Raw genomic sequence first — 20,086 nt, forward strand, 5'->3', positions numbered from 1 at the left:
AGTTTCAGATTAGAAGATTTTTGTAAAAGTTAACGACGACGACGACGGACGACGACGCCGGACGCCGGACGCATAGAGATGAGAAAAGCTCACTTGGCCCTTCGGGCCAGGTGAGCTAAAAATATAACATTTTTGATTTATGAAATATTTCAACAACGTAACGTTAATTCTAAAACATATGTCAATACCTTAGTTCTAATATAATTTTCTATATAAATACAAACAATATGTGGTATAATGATATATATATATATATATATATATAAAGAAGATGTGGTACTAGTATAATGATATATATATAAAGAAGATATGTGATATAATGATATATATAAAAACAAGATGTGGTATAAAAAAAACGACCTAGTTTATGTACAAACTATTGAACAAAATACAAATATGTTAAACATGTTTATCATCATTTTTTATGTTTTTTTCTTCTTCACATTTTATAAGTTACATTGGATAGTAACATGTAACTAACTGCTACATACTATAATAAAAAAAATAATCACTATGAAAACAAGGCCCAATTGTCCCACATTTAATTTAAACATATTCCCGATTGTGAAGAAAATTTCATTACCCCTACTGGTGGATTTTTTTTGTGTATTCATTTGGAGCTGAATTCAATTCATGCAAACCCTTCTCAAACACATACAGATTGCAATAAAATTCATTTCTGTAAGTGCTTGCATCTCTTATATCTAAAGTGAACTTAAAAGAAACAAGAAAACCTTCCTCACATCTTTATCTTTTTTTAAACAAAGATGGACGAATTCAATCTAGAATCAATGAAAACTAAAGGCAAAATTAGAATAACGCTGTTTAATAGTAAAAAACCGATTAAGTGAAAATAAATCCGGTTTAAAATTGAGGGAAACACATCAAATATAAGAAGAGATCAACGGAACAACAAGAAACACTGAACTGCAACAAAAACAAACGCCATCATACATAGAAACGGATTATTTGATAAAAACTGCCATTGTTCCTGACTTAGTATATAATATGACAAAGGGGTGGGTTGAACCTAGTTTTTGTAAATTTCTAAAAAATAGAATTGATTATTTTTATTGTAGACACGTACAAGAAGATAAAATAGCGTTTGAGGTTGAAGGGTGTTATTTTATGCATTTTCTAACAATAGAAAGATGATAATTCATCTTTCTTATTGGCAACTTCCAATTTCGGATAAGCAGCATAGCATCTGCCTATCCGTTTAGCCTTTGAAAATCGTATTTATCAGTACTTACATTTATTTTAGTCTAAGATACATAATTTCTTATATCGGTTGTTATAAGATTTGAACTTGCCTCAGTAGCTGCGAGTACTCCCAGATCTGTAATTAGCGTATTGTTGTTGTTGAGATGTAAAAGTACTCGTCAAAGTCCACTCTGTTCTTTTGTTAGATGTATTTTTTTTTTGTATCTATCTGAGGTTGGCTTTTTCAACTGATTTCTATTGGGATTTTTGTTTGTTATTGTGTTCTGTTACACCACTGTTCAAGGTAAGGGGAGGGTTCGTCACTCGTTATGTGTGTTTGTTCCAAATCAGGAACCTGTAATTCAGTGGTCGTCTGTTGTTGCTGATTTCTGTGTCATTTGGTCTTTTGTGAAAAGTTTTTTTTTATATACACATAACTTGAACGTACAAAATATCACAAAAAAAAAGTTTAATGGGTGTTAATGTTACGCCATGTGTATACTCCCAATGTCAAACACAAAACTCTAGAAGCATTTATACCTTCCATGCGCTTCAGAATGGTTTCAACGTTGACAAACAGAACACTTTAAAGAAGCTCAAAATGTGACTTTCATGTTTTTTTTTGTGAGAAACTACATACTAAAAAAAATCGGAATTCAAATTAGTGGCTTTCTAAGTTACGGACAGGTAAACGTGGAATTGACCCATTCCAAATATTTGTCAACGTCCAATGAAAATTATTTTCACAAACGGAATGCATTAGAATTAAACATTACCGTTTCTGTTCCTCAGGAAGATGCAGCCTTCTCTACAAAACCCAAGGGCAAATAAACAACCATTAACCATAGAAGAATAGACAAAACCGAAGACTAAGATGTGTTCACAAAACACAATATAGAAATCCAATACTGAACGACCTCTTTATAATTTGGTCCATCTTTCTTTGTGACAGCTAGATGGAGTGAAACATTCGGTCTGCCATTTATTAAAGTGATAATGTATATAGATAGTATTCAATTTATCTCGTTTAGAAGTGAGATTGCCTCAGATAAATACCCCAGACACCTGTCATTCATTATAGTCAGTAATGAAAAAAAACACCATAACTTTTTATATTTTTATGTACAGCCTGTACATCACTGACATATTTGGCCACAGGTAATATGTATAAGATATAAGATGTAATTGAGATTATCCATCAGAATAAGGACATATCTAGCTAATATAAAATATAACAACACAGATAACCTTTTAGAGGGTAGATATTTGTACATTTTTTTGTGATAGTATTTTGCTTATATAAAGTTTGTGAATATGACACCATTTGTAACGTAGTTGTTATATTTATGGGGGTTCTGTGCGGTTGTTTTCAACGTGGTATATTGGTTTTTTTCTGGATCTCATTCTGAGGTATGAATGGAAGATTCTAACTATTCAACACATGTCCTTTAAGAAATTTCAGTCTGGTTTGGGTTATATGTTACTTTAATATGATCATTGCAGTTCATTGTAAATCTGTAAAACATTGAAACGAGGTTTGTCATAACTAACGACATTCTCTATTTTAAAAGTTCTCGGTTGTAAAAAAAACCGTCGTACTATAATCTTTTTATTTTTGCGATTCCGATGAATTGTTGATTCAATAGTTTTATTTTGTCCAAAATTAGAGATATATTACTAGAAAACGTAAGTAAAAGCACAGTCGTTAATATCAAGATGTTTATACAGACTTAGTTGTATAACACTAGTCTCTGTATATATTACAGATATATGATCCAGAAACAGTCATGGAATGAACAAACAATAATATATGAGGTATATGGTTAGTCTTTACTATTTTTCTACGTCTTATGTAACGAATGACATTTTAACCACGTCTTGTCGTTTGTGGTTTAAATTCTGGACTTTTTTTGTACGTTTATAACAATTGTCTTATTTGTCAGTATATTCGATTTAACTTTCTAAATTCTCTATAGTTAAAACATTGATAGTCCAAGTAATCATTTATTTAAAACGGTTTTTCAATACCATCATAATCATGGTAATTGTAGAGACTAAGTTTGTGAATATAATGGTACTAATTTCAGGTTATATATATTCGTTTCAAAATGCGTCACTGTGTTTGATATCGTTAATGGAATATGTTCGTTGTTATTCATAGGATACAGGTTGTACCGATCATTGTATTATTTATTTGTGCCTTTCTCTGTAATATGTGTTCTTGCTTTTATTTGTTCTGTATTGTTGTCATTTCAGCAATATTTTTCTACATTGCCAAATAAGCGGGAGGTTTTCCTAGCTAAAAAAACTAGTTTTAAAGCACCATATTTCTTAAACTATCCTGTACAAAGTCAGGAAAAGACATTTGTTATCAAATAATTCGTCTATGATTGTTGATGTTTGTTTTTCTTTCACTTCAGTGTTTCTGTTGTTGCACTGTTTTTCTCTTTAAAAAGTTGATGTGTTTCCCTCGGGTTTAGTTTGTTAATCGGATTTCTTTTCTCTTAGTTGATTTGTGACTTTTGAACAGCAGTAAATTGCTGTCGCATTTATTTGTGCTGGTGATAGATCTTTAATACCCATTATTCAAGGAGTTCAAAAAGTTTCTATAATCTAAGATTCATTTAAAGCATATAGAGCCATTGACGTATAGCACATTTGTAACTAAACCAGAACAGTTAAATCTATAGAAGTTTGCATATGAACTATAGTCAAAGAGTATTTGGTGAATTAAGTGTCGTTTGTAGTTTTATTTTCTTACTTCTCCTTGACGTATAGAAATGTTTTCTTTTTATTCAGTCATATAGTGCATCTGATCGTAAAGGACTGAAATGATGCAATTATTGACCATATTTACAAGTTGATTTTCTTCAGAGTCACTTCTAAAACAGCAAGTTTTTAAGTTTTATTTATTGCATAGGTTCATGTATATACATACAAAATATTCATTTTCAAATAACAAGTAATTATTTTATATGGTTATAAAATATATATAGGAACTATTGCAGATAAAAGACAAAACTACCCGGAATGTTAAATAAATCATAAATATTAAATATTGAGACTTAAAATCATTTTTCAGGACTAGATTAACAAATACCTGTTAGATATCGATAAATGATTATGAGTTGTATTTTTATGTTTCAATTCTTTTATATAGAATTGAAAAAGAAACAGATTAGAGGAATTAAATTTGGAAACAGATCTTTTCATTGAATCTCCTTTTGAAGCAAAATCGTTCATATTATCCATTCATGTACAACAAATGATTCAGTTTTCAAGGTAACTCTTCTATCTGTAAGATTAACTGTTTGTTATTCTGATTACTCACCGAGTTAAGTATGAAAACACGTATTCCGGATAAAATCTAAATAGTTGTTGTCTATATTAAGTCATATTGGAGCAGAGTGGAACATGGATGAAAATAATCACATAAAACAAGCCAGAGAAAGTAAAATATTATCTTATTTAGAATTAGAATCAGAAAATTGTGCTGATGAAACCTAACACTTTCGATGGGCTCCTGGACACAAAGACGGATAATAAAACGATAAATATTAGTAATCTTACGTAGTAAAATAGTTTTCTGTCCATTTATTTCTTTAGTAGGTTTATATAAAAAAGGTCATATTCAAAGAACAAATAGTAAAATCTGAAATTACAAAAACAATTAATTCTTTTAAGTATTTTATAGAAATGATACACTGTAACAATTGATTATAGAAATTTTCATGATTATGGATATTCTTTTACAATACCTGAATTTATTTCATTCAAAGTATATGTTTGATTATATTCTTCAATATTAGTTTATGTTTAAGCAATATAAAGCATATTTAAAAGAAATGTAGGTACTTTTGTCTATTTACTTCACCTCAAATCTTTGACATGGTAGTAGATACACATTAGGTACTTGTTGACTAGATTGCCTTCATACTTATTTGATGTACTCATATTCCTTATTGTTTTGCTGATAATGTTTTGATATTTGATTGTATCGAAAGCATCATATGTTACCCATTCACTATCTTTTATTGAAACATAGATTATAATGGAATAACTATAAGTAAAACATAAATAAAAGACACGAAAATTAAAAATAAAAATGGAGGGTCCAACCATTCAAAAAGTACCTGTGAGCACAGTTTTTTGTCAATTACCAATTGGATTCTGTTATCAACTATTTTTAAAACAAGTTGTTTCCTTTGCCAATTATAGACTACTTTAAACAGGACAAACGGGGATGCCAATGCAAAGCAAGGTATTTTTTTAATGATACATAGGCTTTTAACCTATTTTTAAGGAACAGAACTATTGAAATCAAACGTGTAACTTAACATAATACTAACAGATAACTTCGCTCTTAATTGGCAATGAACAAATAGGTCTCTCTTCTAACTCGAAAAAAAAATAATCTTTCGTTACGGAATTGAGAAAAAGAAGAGTGTGCTTTACACATAGAGTTTTATATAAGTGCATGCAGCTAGTGTTTATCTAAAGTTTTGCTGTATAAACATAAGGACATTTGTTTTATCTTGAAGGTTTATATTCAATGATATGTAAATGTGTATACTGTTCAATAGTCTGACATGTTTAAGAGTGAGTAAAAATTCATATACCTCAATGTATAAATTAGAAATAAACAAAATTACATTCCAAATTTCGCTTTCATAGTATATAAAGAGAGAAATTTATGTATTACTGAAAAATTATTACACCAGGGTTTTCGATATCACAAACTAGTCAAAACATTTACTAAATTTTATCATCGGTATAAAGACATCATTCGTAAATATAGCTCAACATGCAGACTTTTTATACGTTCAGGTATTTCACATCCAATTTTTTATGGAAATATTCTTTATAAAGCACAAAGGTGTCAGTATTCACCTCATAAACTTACAAAACCTTTGAATAGACTTATTAAGAAGGGATATAATTACGATACTGTTGTCAAGTCATTAAAGATTGCATATTTTGGCGTTAATATTGAGTCACTGATAAGGTCTTTGCGTCGGAACTAAACACATTTATTCTAAAAACAGTTGTTGGCATGACACGGATTATGTTCTTCTCATATATGTTATGATGGTATGATACTAAACCCCTTACGGGAAGGATTGTGCCTGATGTTCATATGATGAAATCATAATCTTTCAGTCAGTTTAATTGAAGTCTGGAGCTGGCATGTCAGTTAACTGCTAGTAGTCTGTTGTTATTTATGTATTATTGTCATTTTGTTTATTTTCTTTGGTTACATCTTCTGACATCAGACTCGGACTTCTCTTGAACTGAATTTTAATGTGCGTATTGTTATGCTTTTACTTTTCTACACTGGTTAGAGGTATAGGGGGAGGGTTGAGATCTCACAAACATGTTTAACCCCGCCGCATTTTTGCGCCTGTCCCAAGTCAGGAGCCTCTGGCCTTTGTTAGTCTTGTATTATTTAAATTTTAGTTTCTTGTGTACAATTTGGAAATTAGTATGGCGTTCATTATCACTGAACTAGTATATATTTGTTTAGGGGCCAGCTGAAGGACGCCTCCGGGTGCGGGAATTTCTCGCTACATTGAAGACCTGTTGGTGACCTTCTGCTGTTGTGTTTTTTTTATTTTGGTCGGGTTGTTGTCTCTTTGACACATTCCCCATTTCCATTCTCAATTTTAAATATGGAAAAAAAATCATTAATCAAATAAAGACGAAATTATCAATGATGATTGAAAATATTATGGCACTGGCAAAAATATGGCACAATTCATCACATATAACTTTCTTCCATTAACATTCGGGCAGACAAAGATTCCATATCCCCAGATCTAAATGTTTTCTTCCCAGTTCGTGTAATGATCGTATCCTCCTCAGGTTCTTCAAAATCATTGTCCTCGAATGCATAATTATCATAATTATTTCTATCATGAGGAAACTTATGTTTTGTCCGCTTTTTTCTGTCATGTAATTGTGATCTGTCATTGTGTACTGTTATGTCGCCATAACCACTGTCCGCCATTGACGAATCTGACCTCCCACTTCCTTGATGAAAATGGCGAATACGTCCTACTTCATAATCATTTTCAGAATCTTGCACACTTTCTTGTTCATTTCTGTCAATTTCTTCTTGTACATGAAGGTCCACTGACACATAAAGTTTATTGCTATTTGATTTTTGTCGAGAGTTTGTATACTCCTGCGGTTGTGAAGTTACAACCATACCACCAGTTGCGCCATTACTTGTATTTGAATCTGAATGGTAATCTGACGTTGATACAATAGATTCTTCTACTTCAACTTCATCGAACACCCAGTTTGGTAAAATATCTGTCAACTGACCTGAAAGATGGATAATAAAAAATGAAGGATGTTGTTATAGTAAACACCATTAATGCATCTACCAGACACTACAGTCATGACAGCAAAACCAAAAAGACATCGAGAGATAAATCAATGAGAGGAAATTTAATCCGTATCTAAGGTCTTTAATTGCATGAGACTCTCGCTGAACCACAAAGACAAAACTTGACTAAGTTAACCAATGATGTTAAAGCATAAAATGCTTCGCTATGACATATAGTTGTTGACGTCCTCGTATTATGGTCTCGGATAGATAGCTATGACATATAGTTGTTGACATCCTCGTATTATGGTCTCGGATAGATAGCTGCCTCATTGTTAATCAAACATCATCTTTTTATCTTAAAATGCATACAAGGTTTTAGACAGCAACATCGTTTCTTCATTTTCTAGTTTATCTCTTGCTTACCAAAATCTTTTTTTCTCTCCCCAAGGTGTTCACAAACCCCGTAGTCAGCACTTCTGTGATGACATGAATAAGCATTTATTGTTGGTATGGTGATAATAATAAAACTGTATTTGGAAAAAACTTTCGGATGTTAGGGTCCTCAATTTCGTACTCTTTTTGGCTATGTTGACTTCTTTGATTGGAGCGTCACTAGTGAGTCTTTCTGGGACGAATCGCGCGTCTAGCGTACAGAATTTTAAACCTGGTATCAACTATATATGGGTTTTAAATGTGGTCGGTTTAATTATACTAACTTTGAGGTATAAACTCTAACACTGGGGATCTTTTTTCTTTAGCTGCCTCTTCAATCGTCCTTACTTTAATTTCGCTAGCAGTAACATCATCAAAACTGAATTTGAACTGTGCAACCTAAATAAAAAGGTAAATACCTTAGTTATTAATATAATTATCACATTATCACAAACTTTTCTCTCTCTCTCAAGAATTCATTAGGAACTGTGCAACCTAAATAAAAAGGTAAATGAGGTGTCAGCGTCAATCTTTTAATAAAAGGTAATACAGTTACACTTCAAACAGGACATAATAAGCATCACCATATAAAGATACCTTAGTCATTAATATAATTATCACATTATCAAAAAGTTTTCCCTCTCTCAAGAATTCAATATGTTGAATATCATTATGTATTTCACAAAGGGAGCTATATCAGAATGATGCTAAACTGGTTGTTTACAGATTAATTCAGTTAGATGTATCTTCATATAAAGGATACTATTACACTAAGCTTACTTTATTTTCGTATGATCTGTTAGGAGAGGATCTTATTATAATATTACACTAAGCTTACTTTATTCCCGTATGATCTGTGAGGAGATGATCTGATTATAATATCACCATATTCACAGTCTGTGTAGGCAAACTTAGATGACATGTACTTAGATATGTTTCCATAGTAATGTTTCTTCAAAATATCACCAAACGCAAACTGAAAGAGATGCAATAGTTCATATTATACAGTAAAAACGTTTGACTTCATTGATGATACTTTACAGCGTAGAAAGGTATTTTGATTTTCTCTGTATCCCATCTTTGAGCATAGTAAGTAAGGGTCGTGGAAATTGACAAACTAGGAGCAGCCAGTTAAACAGAAAATTAAACCGTTGCTTTTCCCGTTTGAATGGTTTACACTTATAATTTGGGGGTTCTTTATAGCTTGTTGTTCGGTGTGATCCAAGCTCCGTGTTGAAGACCGTACATTGTCCTATAATGGTTTACTTTTATTTATTGTTATTTGGATGGAGAGTTGTCTCATTGGTACTCACACCACATCTTCCTATATCTACTAACTATGCGAATACATCTACATTGTAAATACGCACAGTTATATTTTTCTATACAGCTACTTATAAATTAATCTGCATTCGATTCAAAATGCATGTCACTTTATGGTAGCTACTACATATATGAATACTAAGCTATAAGCACACATAAAAAATATCATATTCTTAAAAAGTATATCACCTCCAAGACCATCGGTTCTCCTCTGAACATACTTTTAGCTGCCATGTCCAAACCCAAACTTATCTTTTCCATTATTTTCTCATGAAACTGGTTTACCATCACTACCCATGGTTCTATAAAAATAAAAGTAAACTCATGAAACTGGTTTACCATAACTACCCATGGTTCTATAAATATAAAAATAAACTCATGAAACTGGATCACCATAACTACCCATGGTTCTATAAATATAAAAGTAAAGGTTATGTTCCATTATCTTCTCATGAAACTGGTTTACCATAACTACCCATGCTTCTATAAAAATCAAGCTGAAGATTATGTCTTATGTAAAAAATTGTAAGCCTGGTATCTTTTACGACTTTATATAAAAAAAAAGATAGGTTTAATTCTTTGTCACAACGAGAACAAAAATGTGGAATCTCAAATGGTTCGAGCGGAATGGAGAACGGGAATGTCGACTGCCTTTGGAAAGTAAAGATATATTGGATGAGTATTAGACGTGTTAATGGTCTCATTAAAGAGTTATACCTGGAGTGTTCTGTAACGTACAAAAAGCGCGAAACTCCCTACAGTAGGCTTCGGGCTAAGCTTCCCAATTCCCTGGATGTGTTTGTGTATTTATACATCCCAAACGCTCAAACGAAAAATTCTTGCATGAATAAATCGTAATAAGATACCGGTATCATTCAAGGAATGGCCATATCAATATATCACAATAAACCTCGGGATGTATAAAAAGTTTATTAAAAAATAAATAACGAAATTACCGACTCCAAGGAAAATTCTAAACAAAAGTCTTTTATCAAATGATAAAATCAAAAGCTGAAACACATCAAACGAATGGAAATATCGATAATATTTCTGACTTGCTACAGGCATTCCCTCATGCAGAAACTGGTGTATAAACCTCAACAAATAAAAATGAAATTCACAACTTTAGTTCCTCTTAATTGTGGAAATGGTGTGTGTTGGGGGGAGGGGGTGCATTTAGTGTTTTCATCTAGATAAAGGTAACTAACTGAGAAGTTCATATAAATATTAGATACAACTCTATATGGTTCGAATAAGATGTCACTTATAAGATGTCACTTAAGCTTCTTTGTGCTTCATTCGCAATGAACCCAAGCACTAAGCGTAAAGATTGTCAAGTACCATTTGTTTCTTTAATACCTTCATCAAAGTTGAACATTGTACTCTATTTACCTTTCTTGACACAGAAGAAACAGTCGAGTCGTTGTATACCACTGCCTGCCTGTATAATGGGCTGCAGTACCAAGGGACGTTTTAACAATTCTTTACGGAATTCAATCAGCTCATCTACGCTATCCATACAGTAAATTCTGTGGAAAAGACAATGTTGAACATCTCTGAATATTATTTTTATTTTATGAAAAAACAAATATATTTCAAGTTTGTTATCCTTGGTTGTATGCAAAAACATTTTTTTATATTCAAAAATTTCAAAAGAAATGCATAAATGGTCATCAAGATTAACGATAACTGCCTGAAAAAAATAATAATACTTGCGACATGTTTACCATTCGCAGTTAATAGAACAGATATTGGAAACGGGAAGGAGACAAAGAGTTAAAGAAACAACAATCCTACCTAAAGGCAGAAAATCTTTTTCTTTGAATATATTTTTTTGTAGTACATGTATGTTTGTGTGTATTTTCACCGTGTTGCTTTGTTCTTTATATGGGAGATACAGTGTTGTGCCTGGTGATTGCTTCCACCCTCGTCATTTCATCTATTGAGGAAATTTAACTGTCCAACCAGTTCTCCTTATTTTTTTTTTGCTGTTTGTTTCACTCGTGGCACTCGTTAATAATCGTTTTTTTTGTGAGGAAATCATTGGTCTTATGTTGCTTTTTATTTGTTGCTGGGTAGTCCTTTGTTATGTAGTTTTAGGCTTGGTATATTTTCTGGACACTATTGCCTTACGGTGACCTATAGTTGTTAATGTTTGTGTCATTTTGGTCTTTTGTGGATAGTTGTCTCATTGGCATTCATACCACATCTTCTTTTTTATACTATAGGTAGTGATTTGTTGTTTTAGGCTTAGTAATTGTTATAGACACTATTAGTAGTGATTCGTTGTTTTAGGCTTGGCAATTTTCATGGACACTGATAGTAGAGTGAAGCTATTTTAGAGATATTTTGTTACACACCAAAGGCTGATGGACAGGAGACGTGAGCATTTATATGAATGGAGAGAAAGGTATTATCATCATATATAAATATCTGATTGTATTCTTTTTAGTTTGTTCAGTTACCTCTTTCTTGGAACAACATTAACCATCCGTGACGTTGATTCCACACAGTTTCCATCTTCTCCCGCTTTAACTAGTCCATACAATACATGTCCATGAGATAAAACATCCTCCTGGGAGGCTAAAATAAGAGCCACTGGATCAGATTCCATCGTACTTCCTTAGATTTACATATCTGAAAACAGGACACACACACTTGTAAAGATATTGACAACTTGTATGAGAACATTTTACTTGATGCGATTAATGTTTTTATTATTTAGCAGCTGCAGGGAACCTTGCGATAAATCAACAAGTTGTGACATTAATACTCCCAGCATATTGTTTAATTAATATAATCTAATAATTTATATATTGTCTTCACATTAGCTGCAGGTTAAATATTTCGTGAACATGGAAAACTGAAACAGGTAGGGAAAGAGTTTGGATATTTATGCAGCCCACCTCACCCGGGGATAGTGAATATTATCCGTGTATGTTTCTTGTCATCTGATATCATCTATATTTAAATACCGTAAAATACTAGTTTGTGGTTGAAATAATGAAAATGCATTTTTTTAACTAACAATAAGAACCACAACTGTTCAAAAACTGTATAAGAAATTCATATAAAAATCACACAAGTTTTAGTTTATCATTTCATCTCAATCATGCAACAAAATCCCTAACTCAAAGGAAGTGAATTTCATCTTCAGAATTGATTGATTGTGGATTGCTTAACATCCAGTGGCAAATATTACATTCATATTCTACACTCAAATTGACTGTATGTCAACTATAGATTGCAAGTGCACAGTGCAAAAAAAATAATCTCCTACATTATTTTATTATTCATTAATGAGAAAAAAATATAACCAAATCTGGATTTTACTTTATTTGACTTTTATGTAGGTATGGAGACACGCTTACCCCTGATTTTGCACCAACAGTTGTTTACTATAAACATGCCCAGTTTATACATGTATGTAGCATTTATACCTTTATTAGATATATTAATATTGTGGTTTGTTTGAACACATTTATTTTATTAAGTATATTTCAGACATATTTATTTACATAGCCTATACCTCGTTTACATGAGTATATAATGTAGATAGCTCAAATATAGTATTCAACATCTTATATTTTAAAAGAAATCTAAAAACCGAAACTTCATTCGAAAACTGTATTCTTTTAATATGAACAAACTTTATTATTTGTATATTTTTGAAGACTGTAAAATAACTTTACACAGCGTATATTTTAAACTTATATTGAAATCCTAAAGCCGGAGAGACCGTCAATAGAACTAGCTGAAAACTTGTAAAAATCATTTCAGTAGTCAATCTCCGTTCAATCCTTTCTTTTTAGCGTTGTTTAGTCTGACAATTTCTGTTAAAGTATAGATATTCGCAGTTTATAACATCAACTGAGTCCTAATGGGTTTTGTAGGTCAAATCTACTTTTTCATTTTTATTAACGAGGCGTCATAGTGTTTTCTCAACGACAAGCCCAGTTCCTTTTATACTTAACAATACTTGATTTTTTTAGCTTTCCATATCTGAACTTTTTTACATAATAAAAGATAATCTACATATTTCACTTCAATATAGTTGTTCACAACTTTTCCTAATCTTTAACTCAATGGGACCGTAATAAATGTTTACACGTACACCTTTATCGTTTGATGTATTATATATTATTAATGACGAATTAAAGTGTAATACGTTAAAGGTCAACGTATTTAAGGTCAGTTTCAGGTCAAGCCAATCGTGATTGTTGTTACATGAATTTATTTATTATTGAAGAAAACCAAGTAACCAGAATAGAATGTATGGCACAGGTTTTGACGTATTAGAACTGTGACTTCCAGCATATCTTTCATTGAACTGATTCATTTTTTTTTATAGAAAAAAATTTACAAGTTGAATGATACATTTTTATTCAATATCTGCTGTTGAAATCATAACAGCAGCAAAGTACAGATTTGGAAACAATATGAATTTTCTTATAAAAGAGGTTGCATGTATCGTTTAGAGAAGCAAACATCATAAGCCGAAGAGACCAAAAAAACCATGGCAAAAACAAAAACGACAATTATGTAATCTACGAACACTAAGTGTAAAGCTTAAGATTGAGCAGGTGCTCCAGAAAGGTAAACGTATCTTGATATTCATGTTGCACCCTTCGTGTTGCTCATTGCGAGTACCACGCAATTTTCAGTCGGTTATTTCTCAATCGTTGAAACGAGGACGTCCCTCATTGTCAACATTATATGTGGTATTAACTGTGTCGGTGGTATCATTGATTTCAAGCTTGTAGGTATAGATGACTTTATCATAGTCAGAAAATTTTGAATTATTTAATGAAGACATTGGGTGCACAATAAACACTGCACAGAAACATTTCCAAATTCACACACGACCGGGAGGGTGGTAAACTAAGATAAGATGTCGTTATGTTTTTTCCATGAAGAAATCATTTTCCTTTTGAGTTTATATGCTTTTTACTTCTCATATTTTTTTCTATTAATATATATAATTTTATATTTATAAGCCCAACTCCTAAGAATTAAGAATTTGCTTAACAACTTTAATTGTTTGTCTAGTATACGAAGTTTAAAGTGACTTGAAATTTATGAAAACATTCAGTTATAATAGAATAACCGAATGGACGAGGGCTTTATAAATAGCCAGTCAAGGTCGTTAAAAACTCCAATAAGTTTCTAACGGAAAAAATACCTTAAACATAAAAGAAGTGAAATGGCCAGCATCATACTTCAAAGAAAAGTACGGTAAGGCAACACATGAACTAATCTATAAATTAGTATAGGATAGCTTGCAAATACATACACGTATTTACTTCAGAAACTGATCGAAGATTTTGCTCATAATTTCTAAAGTTAATGTAAAAATTGTCAAGAGTTCATTTAGCAGCAGGACATGCAATAAGAGGCCTAACTATAAGATAAGAGATCATAAGATAGATATGATATTTACAAGACACTATAAATAAATTATGTATCACCGTTTAGTTTCTGGTGTTTATAAATTCAAAGTAATTTAGATTATATGAAAACCTATTTATTTAGTGTCAAATCAGATTGATAAATCGGTTGCCTGTGGCGCAACAAATAATATACAAAGGTAGCTAACAATAACTACATGTATTTATTTTCACCTGTTCACAATGTGGTGATACGTAAACTTAAAAGCTTTACTAATTAGTTCAGAAACGAGTCAAATAAAGTAACCTGGTTGTATAAGTCAGTTATTTTGTATTTTGGCCATTTTCTGTTTTACTATTTCCTAGTATAGATGTGAATGTAGACACAAAGAACGACAACTACACATTCAAATTTTATAGTCGTAATTGATTTACCTTGATCGATATCAAAATTAATTCACTTACCTGAAAGTGTAATTCATACAAGTGTATATTTTTTTCTCTCAAATATTCCTGTCAATCGGTGTTCAATAAAGTTTTTCAATCAGCCCAGTTAAATTCCTTACATGTTTACCGTTTGAAATATGTGTGACCTACTTTATGTGTCATACCTGTGACAGGTAAAAATTCGCCCACAACATACATCATAAAGTTATTAATAGGTTTAAAGATTTTCCGGATGGAAAATATTTTTATTAATAATTAAAATACTATATAACACACTATTTTACACAAATGTTAGAGAAAATTGTTCAGGAATGCCTTTTACACATCAATTGTCAGAGAGGAACTATTGATTTCTCGAAGAAACATATTGGACAGTTAAACATATTAAATCATTTATAACTTGCAGGAAGATAAAGCGACTTTTTTGTGGTTTTTGTAGAACTTTAAAAATACGAATTCAACCTTCCCTACGAAGCCTTTCTATTTCTCTGTGTCAACCTGTATATCTTCCAGTTTACTTGACTTTCGTTTCCAATCCGTGACAGTTTCCTTTATAAAAGGCTAATGAAGCTATTGAACCAAGGGTTCCAAATGATGAAGATAAAAGTCATTTGAGCATATGCCATCATGATTTGGGTGACCTTAATGTAATATCTTTGTCACAGATGGGCACTCGCACACGCAAAGTCGAAAAGGTTTAATATAAGTTCTTTAACTTGTTTTCCAATCCACTATTATAAATAAATATGTTTAAACTAAACAGATGACCATTGCTAAGCCCACTTGTTGCAGCCGCAATCCAGTTCGTCTTCTATCAGACACGATTGTAAAGGACCGGAACAAAGTGCTCATCTTATTTAAAAGAACGATACTCAAACTTGCCAGAAGCCATGAACCATGCGAAAAGGACAAATACGTTTCTAATCAACCGTATAAGCCAGTCTTTTCTGAAAATTTAAGACAAGATTAACATAACGAATACCACAATATTATGTTGTAAAAACAGCAAATGTTCTTGAAGTACTATCTTTCTTTTGCTAATGTTAAACAGCTGAGGGTCTCCAAAACATATGATTTCTAAGCCTTTGACTACACAGATGTGTCAGGAACTGTCAAATATATATATTTTTTTATAGATTCAATAAGGATAGAAGTATCTTTAAAAAAGGACCAGTCAGTTTATATAAGCAAAAATAATTTTTGTCTATGTTAGTGTCAGTCCGCCAGTTAATGTGAAACAATTAAAGAGAAATAAATATATGTATAAAAGTAGGAATCAAAAATATATTTACATTTAAAAGTAAGTAGAAAAACACAAAAAAAAACAAGATATTTATCATAGAAATCCATAAAAGTCGTAAGATGTGTATGTATGTAATTTATAATTTTATACGTTGAAGGACGTTGAAGCCTTGTCAAAACAAAGTATGGATGGAAAGTAAATAATTTTCAAGGTGTTTGTTTTCAAAATATTCTACTCATATATAGAATGTTATGAGTCAGAGTAAAAATCATTAAACTTACGTTATAAAATAACTGCACCTTATCAAATGCATAAACATGAGATATCATTTTTTAATCTTCTTTTATTTATGCTTCACAAGATGTATGTATGGGAAAGACATGCTTCATGAATCTTAGTAAAACTATAAACGCGAATAAAAAAAGTGATAATAGTGTTGAGACGAAGAAGTTATTATAATATTAAATCAATTTAGATATGAACACATTTTCGGAAAAGAAGACATAATAAAGTTGATCGATTGTACGTAAAGAAGTACAGTGTATTTGATTAAAGCCAATCTCAAATTTAAATTAGCAAAATTATGTAATGTAAACCATTCAGTTCAGGTAATAATTATATTATAGGGTTTTGAGGTGTGAGCATGTTTTATATTCAGAAAAAGCATTTCACTTCATAGATCGACTTTTTATCAAAATGTATGACAATTAAAATCATGTAATGATAGTCTTACTGTTCATTGGAAAGCAACGCATAAACTGTGTTTTTTTTCTGAATTAGGTATAGTTTTACTAATATTGTGATAGCCGTGGTGTAGTGGTTAGTGCTTCAAACTACTAACACAAAGGTTCCTGGTTCGAATCCCGTTCGGGATGAAAATTTCAGGAACTCAATTTTCGGCTCTCCCTTGACACCATTTGCGAGTATGGTCTTGAGGAAACGATGATAGTCCGTCGGAAGGGGACGATAAACGGCTGACTCGTGTTAAGAGAGAGCAATATCTCTTGCACGTTAAAGACAACTTTGTAGATTTCGAAAAAGAGCAGGCTAATGCCGCTACAAGGCAGCACTCGCACCCGCAAAGTGGAAAGGGATTAATATAAGTTGCAAAACTTGTTTCCCAATCCACTATAAATAAATATGTTGTGAAAGCAACGGTTAAATGTTACTTCAAATAGACTAAAAACCTTGAGATTTCAGTTAATAATTTTCTGATAGATAACGGCTAACAACATTCTAAATAATTATCTGATACAAAGAAACCTTGATGGTGTCCCACTGTAACGTTTCATAAAACATAAGTAATTGTGAAAAGTTGTAATTACCTAGTTTATCACATAATGTTTGATTTGTTCTGTATGTAGTCGTGTTGTAGTTGAGTCTGCATCAGTATCTTGCACTGAATTGTAACAATCGCACATGATGATTCTCGCTTTGTAATATATTGTATCATTATTTAGTTAGCTAAAACGTCGTTTTTAGCACCCATCTGCATTTTGGTGTTTCCTGCATCTGGCCTACTTTTATTTTGTTCTCTTGTATTACAAGGAAACTTTGCTCACCTTGAAGCTATCTCGGTACAAGGTAGCTGTATTATTTGTGCGTTTGGTTTTTGGTAATTTCATTATTTGTGCTTTTTGTGAAAGACCGCTTAGCATTCCATGATCTTGATCACGTTATCAATCCGAATAGGACAATGAGTCCAATATCATATAGCATTTTTTTTTAAATTTTTGCATCGTATATTTCGATACTTATAATACATAGACCAATCAACGAATTTAATGGTATATGTTATATATATTCAACTCGTGGTTTATTCGCGGTTTTATAGTTTGTTTATTAGTACTTTTCTATTTGTTTATGTGCTCTATTGAAAATGCATATTGTAACACGATTAAGCTTGTTATCACTGCACACATATTTCTTATCTGCTGTCATAGGGTCAATGAATTGCGTCGTAAGAAGATAAAACATTAAGTAATACCCATTTTAAGAAAATGTTTATGAATGAGGTTTGTATATCTTCTTTATACTACTTCGATATTAGATTATGTTTCGAATATATACTAGCAATACATTATCTTTTTCAATTTCACATTTATAAAAACAAACTTCACATCTTAACATTGCAATGCATAATTTATTGTTAGAAAGACAATATACAATAAGAAGCAATGTTGACTCGACAAAAAAAACTGTGTGTGTTAGTGTTTGAGTGTCGGTGTGCGTGTTTCCTACAAAGGAAACAGCGATAATGTTTTTTGCAATGAAAAAATAATTTTGTAAAAATAAAATCATCAGCATTTAAACATTCCTGTCATTGATCTGATGCCTGTATATATCTTGTATAACTTATCTGGCAACAGCCTTGTGAACCATCAACATTGTCGACCTCAAGGATAATATAGGATGCAGAGAAATCTTATTATAAATCAGTAACAGTTACTGTAAAGTAGAATGTATGTAATACATCCTCATTTGATTGCTTAAGATAGGATCAGGATATGAATTTTGTACTGAGAACAATCCAGATGACAGCTACTATATAAAAAAAACACAGGCTTCAAGGAGCCTGTGTCGTCCACATGATATTTTTATTTACAATTGATGCATGAAATAATGCAACCGTTATACTTTTGCTTTAGTTTCAGAGATATAAGTCAAAAACTACATTTCCTCCCAGTGTTATATTTTTAGCCTTGTGGTTGGCAAGCAGGGTCATCGATCGGACACATTTTAAAACTAGATACCCTGATAGTGGTCAACTTTGGTTGAGTTTGTTTCAGTTGTATCAAGAGAATACTTTTGTAAAAGATTACAAAAATTTACGAAAAATTTGACTTCAAGGGAAATAACTCCTCATGGGGTCAATTTACTATTTTGACCATGTTGACTTATTTTTAGATCTTACCTTGGTTGACATTATTGCTGTTTTTCTCTATCTATATAATATTCAAGATAATAACAAAAAACTGCAAAATTTCCTTAAAATCATTAACTCAGAGGCAGCAACCCAATAACGGCTTGTCTAATTCGTCTGAAAATTGATGAAAATTTTTACCCCATGTCAAAATTGCTCTAAATGCTTTAGATTCAGTGACATAAACCAAAAACTGCATTTTAGCCCCATGTTCTATTTTTAGCAATGTCGGCAATGTTGGTTGGTAGGCGGGGTCATCGAACACATTAAAGCTATATACACTTATTATAAGATCGACTAACTTTGGGTAAATTTGTCTCAGTAGTTTCAGAGGAGAATATTTTTGTAAGATTTTGAAGGAAAATAACTCCTTTAGTGTAGATCTCACTTTGTTGAACATTATTGCTGTTTACAGTTTATCTGTATCTATAATAACCAAAATGCTGCTAAATTAGCAGGGCAGATAGATCTTGACCTGATATACAATTTTACTCAGTCAGATTTGCTCTAAATGCTTTGGTTTCAGAGATATAATACCTTAAATCGCAATGTTCTATCTTTTGCCATGGCGGCCATCTTGGATGGTTGACCGGATCATTGGACTCATTTTATAAACCAGATACCCCAATGATGATGGTGGCCAAGTTTGGTTATATTTGGCAAGCATTTTCAGAGGAGAAGTTTTTTTTTTTTAAATTAACAGACGACGGACAACAAACAACAGACGACGGATGACGACGAAGGACACCAAGTGAATAGAAAAGCTCACTTGGCCTTTTTAGATAAAACAGAGG

At 31.8% G+C, this 20,086-nt stretch overlaps 1 protein-coding gene across 2 annotated transcripts; it reads right to left on the reverse strand.

Moving 5' to 3' along the window:
* Positions 1–6,873: 6,873 nt before the first annotated feature.
* On the reverse strand, positions 6,874–15,329 carry LOC134706397 (uncharacterized). Of its 2 annotated transcripts, none has more exons than XM_063565303.1 (7): positions 15,145–15,329; positions 11,758–11,929; positions 10,685–10,821; positions 9,482–9,594; positions 8,808–8,945; positions 8,254–8,368; positions 6,874–7,530 (listed from the first exon to the last, which is right to left on the reverse strand). In XM_063565303.1, the coding sequence occupies exons 2-7, from the start codon at positions 11,904–11,906 to the stop codon at positions 6,962–6,964; spliced, it is 1,221 nt and encodes a 406-aa protein (XP_063421373.1). In that variant the 5' UTR covers positions 11,907–11,929; positions 15,145–15,329; the 3' UTR covers positions 6,874–6,961. The 2 variants fall into 2 exon arrangements, with proteins under 2 accessions (XP_063421373.1, XP_063421374.1); XM_063565304.1 differs by lacking the exon at positions 15,145–15,329 and adding an exon at positions 14,987–15,092.
* Between the last annotated feature and the right edge of the window lie 4,757 nt (positions 15,330–20,086).

The sequence above is a fragment of the Mytilus trossulus genome, chromosome 2 (genome assembly GCF_036588685.1).
Source record: "Mytilus trossulus isolate FHL-02 chromosome 2, PNRI_Mtr1.1.1.hap1, whole genome shotgun sequence".
Classification (NCBI taxonomy): Eukaryota; Metazoa; Mollusca; class Bivalvia; order Mytilida; family Mytilidae; genus Mytilus; species Mytilus trossulus.

Coding starts and splice junctions, on each gene's coding strand:
- LOC134706397 (XM_063565303.1), bottom strand. CDS start 11,906: ATGGAATCTGATCCAGTGGCTCTTATTTTAGCCTCCCAGGAGGATGTT. Junction 8,946..9,481: donor GAGAACCGATGGTCTTGGAG/GTGATATACTTT, acceptor CATCTCTTTCAG/TTTGCGTTTGGTGATATTTT. Junction 8,369..8,807: donor ACAGATCATACGGGAATAAA/GTAAGCTTAGTG, acceptor CTTTTTATTTAG/GTTGCACAGTTCAAATTCAG.